The 19,217-nt window shown below is 42.1% G+C and overlaps 1 protein-coding gene across 1 annotated transcript; it reads right to left on the reverse strand.

Moving 5' to 3' along the window:
* Positions 1-7,453: 7,453 nt before the first annotated feature.
* Positions 7,454-18,977, reverse strand: atp6ap2 (ATPase H+ transporting accessory protein 2). Its single transcript, XM_063212162.1, has 9 exons — positions 18,874-18,977; positions 17,866-17,996; positions 17,336-17,464; positions 16,741-16,836; positions 14,410-14,547; positions 12,438-12,491; positions 10,891-11,040; positions 9,203-9,322; positions 7,454-8,581 (listed from the first exon to the last, which is right to left on the reverse strand). The coding sequence occupies exons 1-9, from the start codon at positions 18,950-18,952 to the stop codon at positions 8,387-8,389; spliced, it is 1,092 nt and encodes a 363-aa protein (XP_063068232.1). The 5' UTR covers positions 18,953-18,977; the 3' UTR covers positions 7,454-8,386.
* Positions 18,978-19,217: the final 240 nt, after the last annotated feature.

Here is a 19,217-nt window from a genome sequence, read left to right on the forward strand (position 1 = left end):
TAAGAGCTAACAATGTGTGTGACCTTACATTGTCTTGCATTTTATTGAAATTGATAGATAAATTATTTCTTGTTTTTGTTTTTTCCCCCCACAGTATTCAGATATAAATGTATCAACACCAACAAGACCAGCTCGGATTGAATACACGGCCCACACCCCATATGCAGTCGTCAGACTACCTGCCTCAGGTCAACAGACTCTTGGTCAACAGAGGCTTGAGACAAGACGGAATCAAGTATGAGTATGATATTTTTTTGCAGCTATGGATGTATGGAGTGGGGCATTGCCACAATGAATTAACTCTGTCAACATTACTCAGGGAATAATGTCTAAGAACAGCATGAATGTTGTCAATAGTTTCTGATTGCACTTTATGAACTCGAGAGATTATGAAATTGGGCTTTAAAGCAGACATAGTATACCGCTTTCTAAGCAATTTAGAAGTGGTATGTGCTATGCAAGTTCTTTGCTCAAAATGTCTCATCATAAAGCGATGTCACCAGCTCTATTCACACAAAAGGGAGATGCTTTAATTTGTCCATTGACGGTGCAAAAAAAAGGATGACGCGGATGAGGTTTCATTTTCCAGATAAAAGCACTTTCACATCACTTTCACAATAGTGTTTATTTCTGGTGGTGGCTACTTCTCCTGGAATCGTGCTGAAGCTGTGAGTTTTCAAGGGAAATAGGACAACAGATGACTTCCGGTTATACTTCCATATACTGAGCTGGTAGCAAAAGCACTGGATTATTATGAACTGAGTGCATAAAACGATTGTGCCAAGTTGTTTTGTAATTACTTTGTAATAATGTTATATAGTTTTGTTTTTGTGAATCATCTTTTTGATTGAACAGATCATTTCAATGCCGTATTAGGCCTACAGTATGAAGGTATTGAATGGCATCAGTGGTGATCATCTGTGTGTTCTGTGTGAGCCATACAGTTGCATTAACATACGCCACCGAGATAGAGGCCATTAATCTGTATTAATACAGCACAACAATGTGGGAATTCTTATAGTGTCAAAGCTTTTTGCACAACTCTTGTAATGTTGAACTGACACTTAATTTGTTATTTATACATAAGGGAAGTTGAGGTACAACATTGTAGTCAGTGTTGTGTCTCCATGGCCCTTAGCTACTGAAGTTATTGGACTAATATCAGATACTGCGTCACACCTTTTAGAAGGCAATTCAATGTGCCGTGCACAGAAGGAACTTTACTGTGAACATAAAGCCCAGGAAGGTTCTGAATGGTTCCATGAAGAGTGACACCTCTGTGTGCAGGGGTGTCATAATAGGGTGTAACGGGTAGCAGGGGCCCTAGTGTAAAGCAGAGCCCACGAGGAGGATTTTTGAATGAGGGGAGGGGGGCATATGTCCTGCCCAAAATCTGGAGCTATTGCCCTGTTTATGTTACATTATATGAAAGGTCCTTGACATTACAATGGGCTCTTCAGAGTCGCAGATTGTAATGTAGCGTAAAATACCAAATAATAGCCGAGTTCCAATTAGCAGCCTGGTTTCAAATAAATGCCTGGTCTTTTAAGTGTTTGAAACAAATAATAGCCCGAGCTGATATTTGGTCTGTATGGTATTTTTATAGGTCATCATGTTATGTACAGTATGTATTTTGTTGTTGAAGTAAAACATCATGCTTGTTGACTGGAGAACAGCAATGTGCTCATTTGCAGCTGTGCAATGTGCCATAAGTGTTGAGTAACTCCTACTACATATATTTTAAAGCTTTGTAAGGCATCAGTGTTCAAATAAAGAGGTGTTTTAGAAGACACTTGACTTAAGGCTTTGCATTTTATTGTTGTGCCCTACAGTATGTAGATGCCAACATGTGCTAAATCAGGCAGTCAAGAAGTAGAGCTATGAAGAGCAAGGGTGGGTTGCACACTGACAAAAGGAGACACAAGGTGTTAAAGAAGGAGTTTTTTTATTTAGAGCAGAGCAGAGGTTGTGGCCTTTCGCAGTTATTTTGCACTGTGAAAAGCCACAGGCTGAAGTGTTTGCTCTGCTCTCTCTTTTTTTTTTTTTTTTTTTTTTTTAAAAAAACCTTTTAAATTGTGACTCCTATTCCTATTTTCAGTCTGCAAATCTCGACCTTGCTACCAGGACCTTGCTACTACACCTTTGCATTGAAATGGTAAAAGGTCAAGTCAAATTTAGAGTTTGCATCATCCTCAATAATGATCCTGAACGCACAGATTTAAAATGCATCATAGAATGGAAAGTGAGAGTGCTCATTAGTCTGCGTGAACAATTGGATAGTCAATATACAGTACACTCACCGGCCACTACATTAGGAACACCTGTTACAACTGTTCATTGAGGCAAATTTCTGATCAGCCAATTACATGGTGGCAACTCGATGCATTTGTGCATGTAGACATGGCTGAGATGCTTGTAATTAGTGCGTTGAAACATGTTGCTGGTTCATATGAAGGACTCAAAAGAAAGCAAAAAAAGTTTTTATTTAATTAGGCCCTTAAAAAAAGGGCCCTTACAAATTCTTGGCAAATGCTCAAATGCTCTTAAACTGTGAATAAATATTTCATTACATTTTTAGTGCCGTGTATTACATGAAGACTCTGTAAATAATAAGAAACATTGTCCATCCTCTTACAATTACTGTAACACATTGAATATTAGAATGTGGGGTGAAATGTTACCTTCCTTGTGCATGCATGTTGCACTATTTAAAAAGACGTGGGACCGTTCATTGTGGCCAACAATAGGCCTATCAGAAGATATGTTAAAGGCAACGAGGTTGGAGTACTGCACTCTGATGTTCTAGCTGCAGATGAGATTGTAGGGGTTGTTTGAGGCAAATCAAATGGACAAGGAGGCAAAGACTGCAAAAGTAAAATTACAAAGGCACCCTAGATGTCGACAGATAGCAAACTCAATCTCATCTAGTTTCACACACTGCTTTGACTTTAAGTTAAAAATAGGGCTCGACTTCCTGGTAAGAGGCTTCTCGAATGATTTTACACTGACCATGACGACCACTTGTTGCTCCTGCAAAAGACACCACATTCTCAGGAAACGGCTAGATGGTCACACTTACATATTAAAGTGTCAAACGTATCAAATATGCAGTACATGCATGATTCCAATACATGGGGCAGCTATGGCCGGTTTTGGTAGCTGATCTTTGGTTAACCCCTTTTTGGATCAAGATTATTTCCATGACCCTCAACCTCCCATTTTCCTAACGCAAAACCCCCCATTTTGGTAACACTTTAAAATAGAAGCATGCATTTTAAGGTACACTGTGCAGGAAAATGGTCAAAAAAGGTACTGCAACTAGGCTGCTCATTGAAACTGGGTTGTCTTTTGCCAAATTTGATCTTTTCATGAAAGTTTACTAAGTAATAAACTAATCTTTTCTAGTATGGCCCAGGTACAGTCATTTATGCAGCTAAAAATGTCTATTTCTGGAAATTCAAAATGGCGTACCATGGAGAAGATCCCCCTTTTAATGAACGAAAAGTGCAATTTTCCCAGTCATAATGAATAAGATGGTGGTGGTAAGTATTCATGAAAAAGGTAGCATTAGTGAATGGGGAGCATGAATTCTGGAAATAAACAACCAAAAAAGTTGCACAGTTTACCTTTAAGATTTTAACAACCCTTTCTGTCTGTGACCCCCCCTGCAGTATCTCCACAACCCACATAGGGGGTCCCGGTCCCCAGTTTGGGAACCACTGGGTTATTGGATCCATCTCTTCACCTACATCTATGGCTCAAGTTCCTTTCAGCAATTCACCTAATCTCATATTGGCTACGTTTCCATGCTGTTTTTGAATCAGATTTAATAGATCCGATTTAAATAGATTTAGAGTTATTTTCAGGGACTGTAAATCAGCATCTTGTGCATAATTACCTATAAGGCTCTTTGGATAGAGACAGCTAATGGTAATGTTGTGTAATGAAAAATGCAGCAAAATGCAATATTGTGCGTTCGAGTTAAGCCTACTGTACTTTACAACAACCTCTATTCAAACGGCTTTTCTCACTATAGCAACCACATTAACAGGAAAAAATACCCCATACAGTAGTATCAGAGAGAGTAGATAAGAGAGAGGTTCCGCTGGCTCATTGTTTGCGGGGTTCTACTATTGCAAGGGGTGGGGTGGGGTGGGGGGGGGGGGGGGGGGTGGGGGGGGATCCCCCTTTAGGCAGACCTAAGGACTGTTCTATTCATTCTAGAAGCATTATGACACGCCCCTTTAGGCAGACCGGAACCTGGTCATGTTAGGTGCCCATAGAAACCTTTTATGTTGGCATATCTCTATATACTTAAAGAATCTCTGGTAGTATGCTATCTTGCAGAAACACCTCTTGCCATATGCTGCAACGGCACCCCAAGTGTAATCCCACAAACAACCCAAGCTGCACGATGACCACTGTGTTGCTGCTGTAACCAGAGGTGCATCTTGTCACCAGGCTAGGCAGGCAGCTGCTTGGGGCCCCCAACCCCCTGTATGGTGAATAACGGCCACAGTTTATTACAGTAGTGGCAATTTTGTTTCAAATGTTCACTCCTTTGAATTTTCGCTTGGGGCCCCACCTGACCCTAGCATCGCCTCTGGCTGCAACATACACACACTGAAACGCATGCTTACGGTTAATTACAATGCTAATTACCTGTGTCAAATATAGATAGGCCTACATGATTCCAATATGTGTCAGTCGATGGCAAAATGTATTATTGAGGGTTACCTATATGATTTGACCTGAGCCATTCATCAATGACCTGTCTCACTATAGCAACCAATACCAGGCAACAGTGTATCTGAACAGGAAAGGAAGTTGCATCTGCTGTCTAGCAGAAACTCTAGCCAGGTAGCCTACAGTAACCACAATTGCAAAACCCCCAAGGAGTCCAGGCTGCACAGTGACACACTAGTCTCACAAACAGGCACATTTCCCCATCGCCATGTGCAAGATGAAACACCATGAGCAAATGGTCTTTCTGCCCATGGCTGTAATAACAGTTCTCAGCTAAAACATGCAGTGATAATTCAACACTTAGATAGTACTCAGGGACCAAACACTCTAGAATATGTTAAATTGACTCTCAAAGTGTTGAATTGTTGAATATTTTTATACTGTGTATGAAACAGGACAGTGTGTTGATAAGGAATGTGTAATTGGAGAGTCAAATTTCCAGTTGGTATGGCTGACCATGATTATGTAGTGTAGGTGATGCGCGCACATCCAATAAAACAGGTGCTGGATCAAACAAATGTGCGTGAAAGAAGAAAGGAAATCCGCACACTGTTACTGCTCACCGATTTATTGAACACAACGTTTCGACCTCAGGCGATCTTCGTCAGGTGTATAGGTCATACACTTGACGAAGACCGCCTGAGGTTGAAACGTGTTCAATAAATCGGTGAGCAGAAAAAGTGTGCGGATTTCCTTTCTTCTTTTGACCATGATTATGTGCCCTAAATATGGTCCCTGTTATGAATATGCTGTTGCAAGAATGACTGGAAAGTCACAATGCATTACTAAAGGCTCTGTGATGCTGTGATGTCGTAGTAGTGTAGTATTACTTACAACTATTACAACATTCTACTGTCGGTGTGCATTCTGAAGGGGCTTGGCTCTACGTTCCCACGACCCACTGGTCCCACCGCCCAATGGTCCCACAGCTTATTCCTGCTGCTCCATTTTCCCACATTTTAAATAAATTATCAAAATATAGGCCGTATTTACCACAGCTCCATGTTTCCACATTTCTATGTTAACTAAGAGAACATGCCTTTCTACCTGCCATGGACCATAGGGCCTAAATTTCAGTAAATTCTTAGAAATGTTGGAACATGGAGCAATAGGAATATGCTGTGGGACCAATGGACCTAAAAAATAATGCTAGAAATCTTAGTGATCTGGGACCAATGAGCCGTGAGAACATAAACACGCTCCCTTGTGAAGCTACACAAGCATCTAACCCCACATTACTACCTAAAATGTTTCTCTGAGTTACAGTGCCGGTTAAATGTAATAATTAAGTAGGGACCACCATGCTGATAAATAGGATCGGCATTAAAGACCGTCTATACTGTAACAAATCTGACAACCTCACAGCCTGAGGGCCACATCTCAGCTTGTGTCCTCACATGTGTACGCAAGTGCCAATGTATACTCTGCGTGCGTGCGTGCGTGTTATGTGATTTCAAGTGTGGGCTTCTGAGTCATACAGTTAAACATCATACTGTAGGTTAACTTTCCATGCACCCACCCAGTTTGTGGCAATGGGCTTGCCTACGTGCCCTAGCACTGCTTTAATGTTTGGGGGTTTCAGAGAATATTTCTTTCAGTTTATGATGTCTGTCAAAGTTGAGCTGACAATGACATTAAGAGACAATGTAGGGTATTGTCTTGTGCAATTCTCATGTTCTCATGAAAAGACTTCCATGAATGTAAAATGTATATTTATGTTTTAAATTATAAATATTTAATTAATTATAAATTAAATTATAAATATTTAATATTTATAATATGTATTTATAAATATTTGAATTACAAATTTATTTTGATGTTTTTATACATTCAACCCACATTTTTTTTTAGATTGACATCTTGCATGTGTAAATGTTGACTATTCCTTTGACGCTTCTTTGATTAATGAAAGGTTGCCAAAAGAAATGCTGTTCACACATTTGTTGACCTCAAACACAGGATATCTATTTCTGTTGTCGGCATGTTTGGTTAACAAGGCATTTGGGTTCCCAGTGGCCTCATTTCAGGTGCTGTAATTCACTGCTCACTGCTCTGTAAACCCACTGCTCTAAAGGCATATGCATTAAGGAGTAGAGTGAAAACGCACTCCTAATATTATTTCTTTAACATGATGATCGTAGCTCCAGAATTCGCGCCGTTCCATTAGGGAACACTGTAATAGTCATTGCAAAGTTAACCATCGTAGTACCACACTACTATGACATAACACAGGGCCTTTAGTAATGCACCATGACTTGGTCATTGCCATTCTGGTAACGGCAAACGTGTCTTAAACTGTAGTTTTTTTCTTACTTTTTTTATCTTCGAAGTTATGCAGACCTATCCCTTCACAAGCATGAAGTTAAACAATCACACAGTTCAGAAACAACAGAGACAAAGCAAAAGGTTCATAAGCTTTGCTTCAGATAAGAAACGGTGTTCCACCCAGGTTCACTGGGCACTACAGTTGGAGTAATCCCCTAATTGAAATGAGTGTAGAAAACCTTGACCATGGCTCAAATGGCACCACACTGTTATGCCGGTGATTCGGGTTCGAGTCCGCCCAAGGTTATTTCCCAATCCAACTCTGAGTAAAATGACTATCTAGAAGAGTTCTCCCCACAGGTCTTGAATATTGTAGTGTGGGAGTGAAGACATTAAACCTGTACAAGCATCATCATTGACAGAAAGCACAAAGAGACTTGTTCTGGTTTTCAGGTTTATTATTTGAGCCGAGTTTAAAATGACATTTTCTTTCACTGTTCCAATTTATCACTTTTCGATTCCAGCATGTGTGATCATACTTTTGAACTGTATATCTGTAAATGCTATGGACAGCTAAACACCTAAGGTTTTACAACTCTGACTCTTTCTGCAAACCCTTTACAATGACAGACTCAAAACAAAAGTTTGTGCGCAGGAATGATCTCATGTCCCATGAAAAAAAAGGCCCGAATCACATCACAGTCACACACAAATAATACAAACAGCAAAACAATAAATACAGTCAGCAAGCATCTGTCACACCAGGGCAAACATGCATCTCAAAAAGTAAAAAGAAAGAAAGAAAAATCACAGTTAACAATTTCTCATTCCTCTTACTCCTGGAATAAGTGGACGGGAAAGCACTATACCTTAGTAGTCATGGTTACACACTAGGAAACAGCAAAAAAAAGAAATGAAAAAAAGCACAACGGAAACAAACATAAATGACAAGAATATCTACACCACCAAGACATCAATAAATTAACAGTTTGATTCAGGTGACAAACATCAAGTAAACATTCTATGTGGCTGCACCATCTCCACAACATTTTCTTTTTATAATAAGTACTTTACACTTCATCTTTTAGAATGTAATAGAGAGTTTGAGGGAATACCACTGTACAATATACAGGACTAGTGTGTGGCCTACGTGACAACAGAAAGGCCAACACATATAAATATATCACCACGTCATGTAATACAGGGACTGTGTGTGTGTGTGTGTGTGTGTTTAATGCGGATGGGTATGCGTGCATATGCACATTCATATGTATTTATTTGCATCTGTGGTGTGTGTGTGTGTGGGCATGTGCACTCTGGGCACCTTTTTATACCGTAAGTGTGTATATTTATAATTGCTTGTGTCACGGAGCGCTCAGTCCATGCGGATCTTCTGATTGGTCATCCTGTAGATGATGCTGTCGTAGCCGGGGTCCATGTTCCACAGGTTGTAGGAGATGGCGATGAGGGCGAGAGCCAGCACGATCATCAGCCACAGCACGATGTTGAATATCACCGCGTACTCAAAGTTGTACTTGTAGGCCAGGTTGTAGGGGCTGCCCGGGTTGCTCTGTTGGTGCACAGCAAAACACCAGGAAGACGTTAGTGGAAAGCAAACAGTTTATTTTAGTTATTTTATGGATCCCAATGAGGGGGGGATGAAGGTATCAAGTAGCTTACACATAATAAACATAATGCACATAATGAACATGGAAAGATACGCATACACACAACAGACTGGTCAAAGTCAAGGGAAAACATATTTTTGATATAAAAACTTCATTTTATGACACCTTTGTTAGTCTACCCATGCATATATACTTGTACTGTCCGTGCCTAACCCTACGGTAAAATGGACGTACATAATGTTGTAACAATTTGTTACACTACTTTTCTTTTAATGCCCCTGTTGCACTAATTAAGTGTAACTCAGACTTGTTTTTGCATCTTGAAAATGTTGCAAAATGTTCCAAATGGCTTCTAGAACTGTCGCATTGAAGCCCACCCAAAACAGTCCAGTTGCTTGAAACTCTTTTTACTAACAAACTGCATGAATTAGAATTTATCTACACAGACATCAAAGTGAGGAACAACAGCAACAAGAAGACGTTATGAGCACAGGGGGGAAACCACACACAACCACAATGTTTAACTGATAGACGAGGGAAGGCGTCTGGTCGACTCTACTCACAATCTGCTTGGACTCGAGAATAGAGCGAGACTTTCGGGTGAGGGGCGCTTCGAAGGTCTTCACCGTCACCACCTCCACCACTGCGTTGTTGCTGTACACGCTGTACACGTTGTCCGCAAACTGCAAAAAGAAGAAAAAAAGTTACCTACACATAAATATACTTAAGTAAAAACGACAAATGAATCTGAAACGCATTTGTACACATTAGCAAACTGCTACAAGAAGAAGCCGGTAGTTTTGCATGAACACTTAGTAAAAAAAAACCTTTGAAATCGCTCACTGTACACATTGACAAACAAACTGCAACACATAAGCAGTTACCTTACACATCAATACTGAACTAAAAAGGCATACAGTTGCTTATTGTCCTGATTGTCAACACACAACAATATAACAATTTGCATACAGAATCATAACTATTTCAATATATTCTCTTGAGTCAACATTGTATGGTGGTAGCCATACAATAGAGTTTCTCAACGGGGGCTCTCAAGCCTCCCAGGAGGCGTAGATATGGATACAGCTGAGAGGGGGCGGTGCTTATGTTGCCATAGGGGGACATTAGTCGGTTTTATTTTTTAACACTAAAGAGGCCGTTGGCAGGCTTATGATGAGGTCAAGGGGGAATTGAGAGGCTTATGAGGTCCAGGGGGCGTTTATTCCAAAAGGGTTGAGAATCTCTGCCATACAACAAAATGAAACAATATACGGTGCCTATAAAAGGTCTGTACACACCTGTTCAAATGCCAGCTTTATGATGTTTTTTTTTCTTGGCAGAGACGAGTAATTTCATAACTCTTTCCACTTTCATCTAAACTATTATTCTGTACAATGCATTTGAAAATCAAACTCAAAGCTTTAAAAGGGGGAAAAAATACTTTTATAGGCACTGTACATACAGAGCCCTGTCCACTTTATGATCCATGGTTACATAACAGAGAGTAGATAAGGTCTTATGTGCTCCTCAATAGCATTTTAGCAGTAGTTTTAAAATTTTATACAGTAACACAGTGCTTCGTAATTCAGCATTGGAAGCTCTGTGCGCTGCTCTAGCAGTAAGTATGGTAAATTTGAATAGTCTCTTAATTTTTAATTGAGTAATGAGATTTAATTTTATTCCACAGGTTTTATCTATCTTTTATCTACACACACATATATATGTATATATATATTATATATATATATATATATGTGTGTGTGTGTGTATATATATATATATATATATTTATTCTTTATTGTGTTGACTGTGATGTGTGTTTGTCTTGTGTGTCCTTATGCCACCACCAAAGCACATTTTCCATTTTATGTAAGTTTAATGGACAATAAAGAAGTCTAAGTCAGAGTCTAAGTCATAGGCAGCACCATTACAATTTGGGTAGCAGCTGCTAGTGGTTAAAACATTCAGAATGGCTATGGGTTGCGTAACAGGAACTAGTGGACTAGAATGTGATGAGCACGTGTGGTGCAACGTGCCAAATTCAGTATGTGATGCTTGCAACTTAGTATTTCAAGGTTACTTGCTACAACCTTCCTTGGCGCATTGATGCACAAGCATCATACAGTTTGAAAAAGCCTTCTATGACTACTTCATAGGCCTGTGTGTGTAATATTCCATAGAATGCAATGGGAAATTCCACCCTGCCGTGGTAAAAAGGTGGATATACTCCATTCAGTTCTCCTGTACTGACCTTCTGCATGGCGGCGGCCATGATGCTGGTGGCGTCCTGGAACTGCTGCGAGTCGTGGCCGTAGCGGCGTCCGATCTCCTCCAGCCCAGACAGCTCCAGAGAGTACAGGTCAGGCGCATGGTCCTTGGCCAGGTGGCGATGCCTCAGCAGCTACCCACACACAGTACAAACAGCAAACTTTAAAATCAACCTAGCTTTTTAAACCCTGGATTGTAAAGTTTGGAATCAATAACAATAACTTTTCGGGGGACCACACTACAATGCATTTGGTGTTGATCTTTTTATTTTTTTAAAGGGATACGCCCCACCCGGGGAATGCGGGGTGTAACCCTTGCCATCTAGTGTAACTTTAACTCTAGTCATTTTTGGCTAATGCCTAGCCAAAGTATTCACTTTTGTCTGTTTTGTTTGCATGCAGCATTTTCTGTGCCGAGTTTGAAGCGATGTATAAATGTTTTTGTGCATTACTGTGGCCATGCTACCATGTGAAATCCGCACTCACAAACTGCGTCTCATTATTTATTTATATTACCACCATGTCCAAAAAGCAAACGCGTTTCGGCTATCAAGCCTTCATCAGTGCGTGGTACCATTGTTTTTTGGACATGGTGGTAATATAAATAAATAATGAGACGCAGTTTGTGAGTGCGGATTTTTCTTCCTTAAGTTGATACATTTTATCGCGCACCCAAAGACTTTCGTTGAGCGCGTCCTTTGCCAAAACATGCTACCATGTGACCAACTGTTAAGTAAAATGTGTGGTCAAACTCAACCAGCGTGGCATGCCACACGTGCAATGCAAGGCCGTGCAAAGAGCAGCACTATCTTGCGGTCTGGTCCAAACCGAGCTCTGCAAAACGTGCTCAAGTTAAGACTACAGGCTGATGTACTCATTTCATTTTTTTTCAGGCATCGACTTAGCAGCATATATAATTGATTTGTTTATTGTTTTGGAATGTACGAAATTATTTCCCTGCATGTGACGGGTCAATGCTATGCTATGCTACTATAAAGCGTGAAAGATGGTCCATTGTTTAGAGATGCACAAAATAGACACATTATTTGCAAACACTTTAAAACGAGCTGTTAACATCCCTTCATCAAGTCGAAATAACATTTGCACAATCACAGCCAGATTCGGACTAAGCTGAACCTTCATGTAGGGCAGACGTAATACATTTGCTGCTATAAACACAGCCACAGGACTTGGGCTAGGTTGAGCCCCCTTATCGAGTTTGAAGTAGAACTTTTCTGTACACTTTGCTGACGCCTTTATCCAAAGTAACCTACTGTTATTTAGGTACACGGTATTGGGTACAGACCGTGGAGCAATGTGGGGCTAGGTGCCTTGCTCAAGGGCACTTCAGCCATTCAGCGACTGGTTAGGATTTGAACCTGTAACCATCTGAGGACCAACTTCCCAACCACATGGCGATGACACCTTTGCAACACTAACACACTCACCATCACAGAATTTGGGACTATACTGAACAGGACTTTCTTAAGGCTGTGCCGAGGTCTCCATCAAGAGCAGAAGTCAGACTCACCAGAGCAGATATGTCGTGAAGCACCTGGACCTCAGACAGAAACAGCAGGTCAGCCTACACAAATGGGAAATGAAATTGCCAAATATTAACAACAACAACAAAAATACTTGAGCTCAGAGAGGAAGAGAGGGTCAGTCTGTAAAAAGACTGTCAAAGGGGAAATGAAACTGTTTAAAAAAAAAAAGTTATTTGAGCACCAATGGTTAACATCGCTCTTGCTGCACATTTGCGCCCTTATCAACCATAGATGTTCATGAGTTACAAGGTTTTAGGGGAGCCATTGCGTGTGCTGTGGTTAGCTTGCTTATATGCGAGCACAACGGCTTTCCTGTTGAGGGCAACACAATGTTCATGTCAATTTTAACAGTGTCGTCTTATTAACCTTATGTCCTGATGAAGACTTGGCAACAGGTTGCAACTGAATCAAGTTAAACTATAATACTAAATTATTTTTTGCATTAGACCACATATTTTACGTGTTCTTTTGCCTGTCTTTCATTGCTGTTGTACTGTCTACACCTGTCAATCCCACGACTAGGTCTTGTGCATTTGCAGTTTTGAGTGTTGTTAAACAGGGATCTGCTGAAACCATACACTGGCACACTGAAAATGTTGACTGGTGCTTAATAAATAAATAAAAACTCCAACAATAAAACAAGAAAAAAAGATGGACTTTAAAAAAAAATTAGCATCATCACCATCACCGCAACCAACATACCCCTTTGAAAGACAACTAATATACAGTAAAACAGAATTCACTGGTATCACACAGTGGACTTGGGACTGCTAGGCAGAAAGTGAGATTTACAAGCAGCTCTGTGGGTGATTGAACTTGTTTGTGTGACTACAAGACTGCTTCCTGTTGCGGTGAAAAGGTGTTTTCGCAAGTGCTACAGTGCGACAAGTAGAACGGATCATACCTACGACATAAAAATAGCACAAACCATAATAAAAAAAAATGTGGAGCCTGTATGGTAAATGTGCATCGAACATGTATAATGCATCACAGTTCTCACACACATATTCAGGAGTGATCTGTCGCAAAGACTTCAGCCTTGGCAAAAAAAAGTCACATGGTGCCATCGGCCGGCCACCATCATCTGATCTCGGGGCTGGAGGTGACACAAGCAGTTTTTTTTGTTTGTTCAGCTGCCCACAAGCCCAGCAACGGCCACCATCATCAGGTGACAATTAGCATGGCCGAGGTGCCGAATAAAATGGTGTGTGTGAGCGAGAGAGAGAGCGAGCGAGAGATAGAGAGAGAGAGAGTCAGTCAGTCAGCCTGTGTGTGTCATGTGAGAGAGAAGAGTAGAGAACTTATTTATCCAGGGAAAAAATAAGGTGTCTGACATCTAAGATGAATACACAGATAGAAAACATGCACAAAGATATAATACACATTACTGTATTGCACATTGCGCTAAACATATAGCACACACTTCAGTGTGTGTGTGTGTGTGTGTGAGAGAGAGAGAGATGGTGAGGAACAAGAGGTGAATGTGTTAATGTGCTCTGTGACCAACTGACAGTAAGAGAACCTGCTTTGCAGTGAAATAGTCAGTCACACATGATGGAAACGGTTTCACAATAGCTCATCAGGCGGTCGTACCCCAGCTTGGGCTTCCCCTCCTGTGGTCTCAGCGTGCGCGCATGTGTGTGTGCGTGTGTCTGTATGCATGCATGTGCCCTCTGTGTGAGGATATACAGTATGTACTATATGTGTGCATGTTTGCCAACGTATGCGCGCATTAGTGTATGTGTGAGACTGCATGCGTGTCTCCATATCTTGTTGTTCCTGCTGAATGTGTTTGCATTCATACATTGTTATTCATGGTGAATTTGTGTGTGTGTGTGTGTGTGTGTGTGTATACCTCTTTGTTCCTGCTGTTTGAGTGCGTGCGTGCGTGCGTGCCTGTGTGTGTGTGTGTGTGTGTGTGTCTGTGTGTGCGTCTGTAGACCTGTGTCTCCGTACCTCGTTGTTCCTGCTGAGGGAGTTGAGGGGCAGGGTGTTGAGCACGGATCCCTCCTGGGAGAGGCGGCCCCGGATCTGCTGCAGGGTGACGGGCAGGTCCTCAAACACCGTGTTGGCCATGCCCATCATGTACAGCCGCTGAAACAAACACAAACAAACACACACGCACACACGTTACGACAAGTGTAGCACTTACATTTTTCTGACTGCCTGCCCCCTTCAATATCTACACAGCTACGAGAGCCATCTTGAGTCCTTCCAAAGAACTACCTCTTTGCTTCCGCGCAAGAGTGGCAGTCAGGTGGGCGGCCCTGCTGTGGCCTAACGGTAGGGCACGGCGTTACTACGCCGGCGACGCCGACCCGGGTTCAATTCCCGCCCAGGTCATTTGCCGTCTCTCTCTCCCCACTCATTTCCCATCTCTCCTCCACTGTCCTGTCAAAAATAAAGGCAAAACGCCCTAAAATATTTTTTTGTTTGTTTTTTTTTTTAAAGAAAAAAAATAGAGTGGCAGTCTGATGAGATGTTGCATTCATCTCCCTCAGAGAACCGGGGTTACCACCTGTAACCTATAGTAACCCATCTCCCTATGGAATCTCCAAAGCATTCCGACTGCCTTTGCTAGTTCCACAGAAAAAAAAAAAAACGTGACCTACTGAACCCCACACATTCGTTCCCAGAACCATATGTTCCAAAGGCTGTGGCATGACGCCAAAGTGGTAGAAACTGACTTAAGTATCTGGGGTAGCCCAGCTGGCTGCTCGGCAGACACTGCCACACCCCTGAAGAGGGCCCATGCCACAGACAGAGTAGGGGGGGGGGACTGTCCCTGAGACACATGCCAATGGCTTGTACAAGCTAGAGCGACAACATCTGTTTGGACAATGCCATGTCCATGGAAGGGTTGGCAGAGCACACGAAAAGTTGATCAGTTTTCCTAAACGCACTCTACCAAAAATGAGGGCCTGAGCTAGGGAGCCAATAAGAGAGCGGGGAGGAATGGAAAGGCGATGACGCGTACTACTTGACAAACAGAAGCTTATACAGGTAGATACAACTAACATGATTGGCTATGGGCATTGAGAGTAAATAGAATGGAGGCCAAAATTCTATTTCATTGTTGAAGCCAAGTTGGAGCCAAGGTTGGACCCAAAAAGACAAAAAAATGGCCAAATCCCATTCATTCCTATGAGAGACATAAAACCCTGTATCTCCCTTAAATGCCACTCCAGGGGGATAATTTTTCGCTCAACTAGTAGGTCCCCTTGCTCTCCAACTTACCAGGGTGGTGATTTTTTGTGGTGATGTTTTGTTTTAGAGAGATATTAAAAGTTAAATTGACCAATGAGCATCAGAACATGGTTTGATTGACCGTTAGAAGTCTTGTTGTTGTCCAATCAGCACCTGCGTTTGGCGTTGCTAAGGTGGAATGTAAGTTGGAATGTTCCCAAATCTGGCTTCAAAGCGTTGAATGGCAAATAGCGTTGATTTGGCGTCCATTCTATTTACTGTCAATGGCTATGGGCTACGTATATGTAAAATGCTACATTTGTAAAGCCCAATAAACGTCCATAGGAATCATAAAACCACACCTGTCCCACAAAAAATGGCATAGGTAGCCTGAAAACTCAACTGTGAGTCTGACGTTAACCAGGCAACGCCTTTCTAGAACTCACTCCATGTTTCACATTCACAATCACAGATTTGCAGCTAATCACTGTCATGGATGACACGTGTCATTTCTACTGTTCAGTAGAAAAGGCCTCATGTGTGGGTGACTTATTTTTCCACGTCAAGACAGACAGATGAGTAAGAGGCCCATGGCCGTGGTTTGGGGTGTGTGTGTGTGTGTGTGTGTGTGTGTGTGTGTGTGTGTGTGTCAAGTCGTCTGACCTCATTCTTCCATGGGAGTGAGCTGAAGTACCACAGCAGTGCTATCTCTGTGTGTGTGTGTGTGTGTGTGTGTGTGTGTGTGTGTGTGTGTGTGTGTGTGTGTGTGTGTGTGTGTGTGTGTGTGTGTGTGTGTGTGTGTGTGTGTGTGTGTGTGTGTTCGTCTGATCTACCTCCTCACTGGGGTCGAGCTGAAGAACCACAGGAGTGTTGCCTGGTGTATATACAGTGTGTGTGTGTGTGTGTGTGTGTGTGTGTGTGTGTGTGTGTGTGTGTGTGTGTGTGTGTGTGTGTGTGTGTGTGTGTGGTGACGGACGGTCTGGCCTACCTCTTCACTGAGGCAAGCCGAAGAGCCAAAGGAGAGCCATCTGATCTACAGTACCTGTATGTGTGTATGAGTGTGTGTGTATTATGTGCATGTGTGGTGGCGGTCTAACCTACCTCCTCGCTGGGGGCCAGCTGAAGGACCACAGGAGTGCTGTCGGCAAACAGGCTGTGCACCGTGTTGGCCACACTGTCCAAGGTAAAGGGCACAGGCTGTGGAGAGAGAGGTCAACGATGGAGAGGGAAGTTAAATCTTATGATCTTGTGACTTACTCACAATGGGGAAGTAGCTGCTTGGTTTTCTTCCGAATAAAGAAAATGCAAAAATGTGTGGACAATCTGGAATTTACATGTACACAGGATGTTCGATATCACAGTAATTGACAAATAGATGACCAAGTCACACTACCTCAGAATTCACACTAAGTCAGTCACACAGAGGCCCAATGTCAATTCACCCCTTACCCCTACCCCTTACCCCTCCAAACGGAGTCTGCCTGGCCGAACCCCTCATTTTTGAGGGCTACAAAGTCCTCCCCCTTACCTCTACCCCTCTGCCTTAACGACTATTGGGATACCCCTACCCCTACACAAAACGGAGGGGAGGGGTAAGGGGTAAGGGGTAGGGCCAAGGGGTGAATTGAGATTGGACCTAAGACAGAACTCATATGATGCAAAAATTATGATCATAATGGTTCAATCACACTCGTACATTTTCTAGTGGATATGAGGTCATGTTTTTGGGCAGATCCAGGCTGTCCACTCCTCGGACCACGACCAGCACGTTGGCCCTTGGACGCTGGAAAAGTGGCAACGCCCGCAGACCAGGCCAGTCCAAGTCCTATGCACACAAGCAAAAAAACATAGTTAACAATAATTTATCTGTACTAAACTGACAGTATTGGAATAGACTGAAGTAGTACAACTTTTTGAAATGATTGCTTTTGTAGTCAATGACATTATGTTAGCTACATAAACTGGGAAGAAAAGGTTACCAGGTTTAGTGTTTTACCACTGACCTTTTAGTTTCCCCATCATAACATTTAACATCAGCTCTACTTTACCGAAAGCAGGGACTAAGATGGTCTCTTTGGGACCCTAGACTGATAGGAGATATTATAATCTGTGCACAGTCAAATCGAGTAGGTTGGGGTAGGGTAGGGTAGGCATACACCAGGTTGCTCGAAAAAGGCTGTGTTTCTCTGTAGAGTGTGTGTGGATGTGGGCGGGGAAAGAAGATACCTCCTGAACAGAGAAGCCCATTGTGAGGGCCACCAAATCTGGAATCTTCTCTCCAGATACTGGCCATTGTCCGTCGAGGAAAGTCACATAGTCTGGACTACGTAGGACAGTCAGCCGGTCACCCAAAATGCCTGAAGAGAGAAGAGAAAAAAAGAGTCATTGGGTCTGCTTTACAATTAGCTCGCTGGAAAAAAACAACTTTGTACAGCGGTATGATAGAGGTCACCCACATAACACACATTTCAACACCTAGAAGACAATAACAACGAGGGGATAAGAAATGAAACTTGGCTAAGCTGACATATCATGTGACACCTTCATGTCCAGTTTCAGAATGAATTGCATCTCTTCAGTGTCACAGCTATTCAACCGCAGATACTCCTACATACGGTCAGATACCTTACAGCCAATTTGGTTAGCGCTAATAGGTAAAGTAGGCCTACTGATGTGACAACTACATTAGCTTCAATATGTGGTGAAAAGGAAGGTGTCGAAGACACATTATCACACACACTGCAGTCAGAACAACAGGAATGCCATGCAGCGGGAGTACAAACAATGTTACGATGCCAAATGACAGCGTAACGAATTAGTGCTAGTTACAATAATAACGTAGGCCTACCGCGAATCATGCAAAATAAACGTATTTTATTCATCTGCAACCTGAGGTCATGATCACATGACATTGCTCCTCGTAGCACAACCACATCCGTGCTACCATCACTGCTAACGCGACTGTAATTAACAGCATCTTGACAAAGGACCATGCTACATAACGTCTTTGAGGCACTACACATGTCTGAATGTTGAGTCTCGGTTCAAACATCGAAATTTAGATTTTTGATCAGATAATCCTTTACCAATACCAGACAAGCTAGCAAGCTAGTTAGCAAAAATCCATCTCGGCAGGTCAGCTGGTACCACATACGCCGAATGCGCGGATATAACCCTACTACAACCCAGCTATCAAACACAGCACATTCTTACATTTAAATCTTGAAATCTTACCATTTAATACGCTTGAGCAAACAAGCAAAATAAAAATCGACGACCGACTCATCTTTAGCAGTTTTCCAGCAGACTGCATTTCCTTGCACCAGTCAGCTGACACAGAAACGTCATTCGGGGTTAGTGAACCACACCCACAAATGCGTCATGACGTTGACTCCACCCACATCCCCCTCCCCTTTTCTCCATGAAACTTGACATCCCCCTACAGGTTTGGAAGCAGCAATGCAGCAATATGAGGAGAAAAATCCCCCGTTCAAGAAAGCCACTGGACAGGAGACGTGGTTGTGGAAGTTTTTTGTTTTTTTTTGCAAGTAGATAATAATCCAGACTGATCGTCATTC

The sequence above is a fragment of the Engraulis encrasicolus genome, chromosome 12 (assembly GCF_034702125.1).
Source record: "Engraulis encrasicolus isolate BLACKSEA-1 chromosome 12, IST_EnEncr_1.0, whole genome shotgun sequence".
NCBI lineage: Eukaryota > Metazoa > Chordata > Actinopteri > Clupeiformes > Engraulidae > Engraulis > Engraulis encrasicolus.

Coding starts and splice junctions, on each gene's coding strand:
- atp6ap2 (XM_063212162.1), bottom strand. CDS start 18,952: ATGCAGTCTGCTGGAAAACTGCTAAAGATGAGTCGGTCGTCGATTTTT. Junction 12,492..14,409: donor CCCTCAGCAGGAACAACGAG/GTACGGAGACAC, acceptor CCATTTGTGTAG/GCTGACCTGCTGTTTCTGTC. Junction 9,323..10,890: donor TGGCCGCCGCCATGCAGAAG/GTCAGTACAGGA, acceptor TTCTTTTTGCAG/TTTGCGGACAACGTGTACAG.